A 6651-nucleotide genomic window follows, 5' to 3' on the forward strand; every position below is an offset into this window, starting at 1 on the left:
ATACTAATAAATGTGAATTGAACTGAATATGAAACCATTATTTCTACACATTCAAAACATCAGTTCTGAAATGTTTTAAACACATTTTTTCTTCTGTGAATGTTAAGGGAACATTCCAGTTTATAATTCTACAAACATCATTGAAACAAACCCGTAAACCTATTCTAGAAAGAGTCTAAAGTTTGATCCAGCAAATCCACACTTTATGGAGATGACTGGGAAAAATGTCCCAATCCTGATTCCAACGAGGCGTAACTGTGGATTCTCCCGTTTCTCGCTCTTAAACACTCCTGAGCAAAAAAACAGCTGAATATTTAGAGCTCTTTTAATAGCCATAACCACTTTAAACACAATCACTGCTCAGGAAATCACTGTAGATAACGTGAATTAGCACAGAATCGGAGTGAGTGTTGTTCCACTCAATGTAAATGAGGAACATCTCTCAGTTTAATGTGAGACACAGTCTTCTTCTGTAGAGAACGAGTCTGATCCAGATCCAGATCTCAGTCGCTCCAGAAGTCTGAGCTCAGGACACTTGACTGGGAAAAACGTCCCAAATATCCGGAATTCACCTTTAATTCCAGTGAGGCGCAACTGTGGATTCTCCCGTCTCTTGCTCACACACACTCTGTGTCCTGTGGGGGAAAGCTGAATATTTAGAGCTCTTATAACCAGTTTAAACACAATCACTGGTCAGGAAATTAGCAAGAATTACACAAATACTGTAGACAGAGTAAACGAGCACAGAATCGGCTTCGACTGATGAAGTGTTGTTCCACTCGATGTTAATGAGGAACATCTCTCAGTTTAATGTGAGACACGATCAGTCTGGACTTGGACCTGTTCTTCTTTTTCAACGCTAAATTAATAACTATGATCTTTGCAACAGAAGTGATTCAATCAAAACTAACTTTATCTGGACAATAACTTTATTCTAAAGCTGCTGTAAAGCCAGACAATCTCTGTTACTGTAATCTCCCACTGTAAAGCTGCTGTGAAACATCTATATTGTTTAAAGCGCTGTATAAATGAAGGAGACTCGACTTGTTCTCAAGCCATTTCTTGCTTATCTTCCCAGTTTGGGCATAAAATAACATTCCTCTTTGGAATGTTATTCATTCCTCTTTGGGAAGCAAGACATTCTGCAATAATCTGCTGTAATCCGAAGTATTAAATGACTTTTCACAGTGAAATCCCCACTTTCTCCATTCAGATGCATTTATTATTATATTTCTCAACAGATATTCGCATCTCCATTCAACTCACTCACATATTCTGCCAAAAGCTTCATTCTGTCTGGTGTATTTCTGAGACAGCATTGGCTCTTTCAGCAGTAGTGCGCTTGACCAATGATTTGTGGTCAACACTATTAAAAGCTTAGTGTTGATCCATCTGGGTTTGGCCCTTGTTTTTCCCAGCGGAATGAAACAACACTGTGTTCAGATTAAGACAAACTCAAGATTATCACATTCAGATATAAACACTACCTGGATCATATGCTATCCATCACACACCTGCATATCCAAGAACAATCATAAAAACATTAATAAAAGGTTTGCCGGACCATCAGGAATAGATGTGAGTCTGGATGCACGCTTTTAAGCAAACTTTAAACAATAACTCTCAAATGCCTTTTATTATTATTTTAAAAACAACCGAAACTAACATTATTGTATTCACGCTGAGTCGCGCGAACTAATTAACAAAACCCCATTATCGCTGTTAATAGCGACGCGAGCGATCTGACGCGCGATGTGGATTCAGTCGCTAATCTAACAGTGTGAACAACCTTCAGTTTTCAGGGAAAAGGAATCATTTATTAGTGTAAGCATTAAGACACAAAAGACGCATGTTTATTGGTAGCCTATAATGTTATTTCGCACTATTCTGATTTAAATCCTTAATCTATAAAGCGCATTCCCGTTTTTTGGCATCTTAAAACTGTTTTATTTATTTTGTATTTATTTTTTTCATTTTAATATCGGTTCGTAGTTTAATTGCACGCTGTAAATAGGAAACACTCTAAAAAATGCAGGATTGTTTTAACACAAATCAGGGTCAAATATGGACGAACCCAACCGTTGGGTTAAAACATTTATTTTAATTAAAAAAAAATAACCCAACGGCTGGGTTTGTTCATATTTGACCCAAATTTGGGTTGAAACGACCCAGCATTAGTGAACATGCACTGCGTTTTAATATTATTATTAATAGGCTATATTGATTATTAAGATCGTCTTTTGATTGAGTAAACGAATCAAATCAAATCTTGCGTTCATTCATCTCATTCTCGTCGAGTTTAATGTTATTACGGCTCATCTTCCTCAGTTAATTTCAATTCAACAGCTTTTCATCATAATCATCAGGAGATCGAATTAGTCTCCAATTCACATAAACTCAATCATGAGGGTCTCGTGACTCAAATAATAGAAGAAGACGCTCTAGTTGAATTCGATTATCCTCAGTATCATTAGACTGTCTAACATGCATTATTCTGAGATCGTATCGATTAACGAACAGCCTCGCTCCGCTTTGTCAAAGACAGGTTTCGTCAGATAAAATCTAAACCTTGATCATTGCCTTCATTGAATTAACCGAGCGGCTATTTCTGATCAGACGAGTCTGTGTTTAATCGAGGTGTCAAAGCTTTTCATGATTCTATTATGGCGGAATCACAAACACAAGAGTCTGAGACAACAGGTGCATCAGACAGACTTGTGTGTGTGTGTGTGTGTGTGCGCGCGCGTGTGTGTGTGAGAGAGATCTGCTGTCTACATCTTTGTAGCCAATGCGTGTGTGTGTGTGTGTGTGTGTGTTTGTGTGAGAGAGTGTGTTTCAGGTAAACCCTATACGTTATGGGGACATAATGAGCACAATATCCAAAATCTTGGTTCTCGTGGGGGTCCATTTTTTTGGTCCCCATGAAGAAAACAGCTTAAAAATCACAATAAGGGATGTTTTTTGAAAATGTAAAAATGCATTAAGTAATGCATAATGCATTAAAAAAAATGCAAGAGTGTGTGTGTGTGTGTGTGTGTGTGTGTGTGAAGGTTTTAAAACCATCATGTCTATGGAAAGTGGCCAAAAGTGATATTTTTTAATGACCCAGTTTGATTAAACCATCAGCATATATGATGAAAAATGTTTTATACATATTTTTTTTTAAATATGAGAGAAGAGCAAAGCACTGAATTTAGTTAATGTATTTATCCGACAAAATTATCTGGCAAAAAGGCAAAGTAGCTACAGGTTTTATTGTACTATAACAATTATTGTTGATAAACTTAAAAAAAAAAGTAGGCTTATGTTTCCTGGTAGCCTTAGAGTTCACTGAAATTAAAACTAAATTGAGTTAATACAATGAAGGAGGTTTAATCAACGAAAACTCAAAATATGATGTTTTCTGAACCCAATTAATTATCCAAGTTGATTTTACAAAAGAAAACAAAGTTGATAAATCTTGAAAATAACGATTTACAGTGTGAAAAAAAAGCATTGAAAAATAAAAAGCAAACTCCAACTACAACAATCAGTTATTAATATTTCATGGGTTCACTCTTGTTTTTGTTCATGATTTCTGAGCAAAATTATGACTGTAAAATCTGGCATGTTTCAATGCTTTATAATCACAAATAAAACAATTGACTCCAATAAACGTGAATAAAGGGTAAATATGTCAGATGTGTGTGTGTGTGTGTGTGTTTCAGATGTCATTTGGTCAGGCCACATCTCTGAAGGACATAATATGCCATGTGAGCTTAGCCTATGTGAGAGTATTTCTTCTCCTTTTTTTTTTTTTACATTTAGAGAAAAATTGTCTAAAAATCCGGGGAATATAATTCCAATCCCAATTTTTAATCCCAAGAGGGATACAAGAAACAAACTGATTTATTGAATTTTCAGTTTAGAAACTTGTTGTTATTTTAGCCTAAATTATGGTTTCTACGGACTATTAGTATTTCTAGCAGTCCACAAGCAATGGATATGTCTACTAATTTATAAAACAATGTTAATATTTTTTATACACATTTCGTTATCACGCGCGTGCACATCGGCGTTATCGCTGAGGTGAAACTTCCTGCGCTTCTTCACACCTTTAATCCACTCCTCCGCCGCTGATTGGCCCGCGCTCCCGTTAAATCCCACTGGATTCCAGAGATGGACCAGGACAAACTCCAGCATGTTCCTCGACCGGATCCTCCCAGAACTTAAAATCGACACCGCCAGAATGATGCTCGAGAGTCAGCAGTGCCGCGTCGCGTCGCGTTGCCCGGTGTCGGGTCCGTCGAGCCCGGTGTCAGTGGGTTCCGAGTCCTGTTGCTCCAGCCCTGAAGCGAAGACGCTCGCGGAGGCTCGAGTGCGACGCCCTCTGAACGCGTTCATCATCTGGACCAAAGAGGAGCGTCGACGCCTCGCGCAGCTCAACCCGGACCTGGAGAACACGGACCTCAGCAAAATACTCGGTGAGTGCTTCATTACTGCATCAGTTACACCGGAATAATGCGTTTCATATCGTTCACTGATAAAAAAAATATATATATGTACAAATGTACTGGTAATTTTAGGATATTATACAGTAACTTTACAGACATTTCCGTTAAATCTTAAAACACAACATAATGCAATGCGTAATTCAAAATACAGGTAAAACACCTGTAAAAAAACACAAAAAAAAATGAAAAAATGAAAAAATTCCTACCCGATCTCATTGCAGTTCGTACGTATTTTATGAGATGGCTTATTCGTACGAATTTGTACGATTTTTGCTAAATTTTCTGCATATTTTACTAGTTGCCCAATTCGTATGAACTCGTACGAATGACCTACCCCTGACCCCGCCACTAAACCTACCCATCACTGGGGTTAGACAACAAAAAAAGTTTTTTTTTGGGGGGGGGGGTTAGGTTTAGACAAATCGTATGAGTGAGGTCGTGAGATAGCGTTGTTGGACAACCCAACCGTTGAGTTAAAACATTTTATTAAAATATTGAACCCAACTGCCGGGTTTGTCCATATTTGACCAAAATTTGGGTTAAAACAACCCTGCATTTTTTCGACTGTACAAACACTAAAAAATAATAAAAAAAAGTCAGTCAAAACAACACTATCTCACGACCTCACTCGTACGAATTGTCTAAACCCAACCCATAAGCTTATATGCATATTGAAATAAAGTGAGCAGTGTGATAGCCTATTACCATTTAAACTAAAACTTTGTGTGTTTACAGGAAAGACATGGAAGGCCATGTCTCTGGCAGAGAAGCGTCCTTACATGCAAGAAGCAGAACGACTGCGAGTCCAGCACACCATTGACTATCCCAACTACAAATACCGGCCCCGTCGACGAAAGTGCAACAAGCGTGGCACTAAAATGCCTTCAACTGAGAACATCAACTCTCCAAACGCTAGTTTCCACCTCAGCGAAAACTTCAACTCTCCAAACGCTAGTTTCCACCTCAGCGAAAACTTCAACTCTCCAAACGCTAGTTTCCACCTCAGCGAAAACTTCAACTCTCCAAACGCTAGTTTCCACCTCAGCGAAAACTACAACTCTCCAAACGCTAGTTTCCACCTGAGTTATATTCTTCAAGGTCAAGCCTCACACTGGCCATGCACGCTCCCACACACTGGGTTTTCACTGGAGAACCACTGTGAGACGACGACATCGCATGGAAACCTGGCGTATCATAACTCCTGTTTCTCGCAGTCGAGCGGGCCGGAGCTCTGGGGAACACAGGTGTGTGTAGGAGGACCTTCTCTGGAGTTTTACCTGGACCAGGTGAGATCCGACATGCTGGACCAGCTCGACCGCAGCGAGTTCGACCAGTACCTCAATCCTGGAGCACAACACACTCCCAACAGAGACTCCAGTGCTGAACGCTTCCAGTGAACCAGCGTGCTGCATGTGTGATAAACAGTGTTTATTTATTATATGGGTAACATTTTACAATAAGGTTCATTAGTTAACATTAGTAAATTTATTAACTAACAATGAGCAATGCATTTGTTACTGTATTTATTAATGTTTGTTAATGTCAGTTAATAAAAATGCAGTTTGTTCATGTTAGTTCACTGTGACTAATGTTAAAAAATACAACCTTTGATTTTATTAATGTATTAGCAAATGTTGAAATTAATATTAACTATGATTAGTAAATGCTGTAGAAGTATTGTTCATTCTTAGGTCATGTTAACTAATTAATCTTATTGTAAAGTGCTATCATTATATGTAATGCAAATGTTGCTGACATGCATGTTGAAAGATCATGACATTGTTTACCTTGAGTTCAGTGTGTATTTATAGATTTTTTATTTTACTTGTGTAAAGTTTGCTTTTTTATGATGTCATAAATAAAATATCTGATCAATCACTTTAATGTTTTAGATTAACTGATTTATAATCTGAATGACATGCAAGTTGGCAGACAACTTATTGATATATAAAAAGGAAGGGTTTTTTTTGTTGATGTATAAAACTTAATTTGTTAGCTTTGCGAGGAGGAACTGCTGTTTGCTGTTTTGCTCACGCCTTTCTGTCAACAAACCCTCCCCTAAAATCCCAAAACACATATGAGTCCACTGAACAAAGTTTCTCAGATTTATGAAGAAACTTAATACTTCATGTGCTTAATGCTCTACAGAGAATTACTG

General features: G+C 37.8%; 1 protein-coding gene across 1 annotated transcript; it reads left to right on the forward strand.

Annotated features, from left to right (window-relative positions):
• Positions 1–4180: 4180 nt before the first annotated feature.
• On the forward strand, positions 4181–5890 carry sox32 (SRY-box transcription factor 32; the record flags this gene model as incomplete). Its single annotated transcript, XM_084109672.1, has 2 exons — positions 4181–4463; positions 5229–5890. 2 exons carry the CDS (start codon positions 4181–4183, stop codon positions 5888–5890), a joined length of 945 nt encoding a protein of 314 aa, XP_083965798.1.
• Positions 5891–6651: the final 761 nt, after the last annotated feature.

This window comes from Abramis brama, assembly GCF_963993115.1.
Source record: "Abramis brama genome assembly, chromosome: 3".
NCBI lineage: Eukaryota > Metazoa > Chordata > Actinopteri > Cypriniformes > Leuciscidae > Abramis > Abramis brama.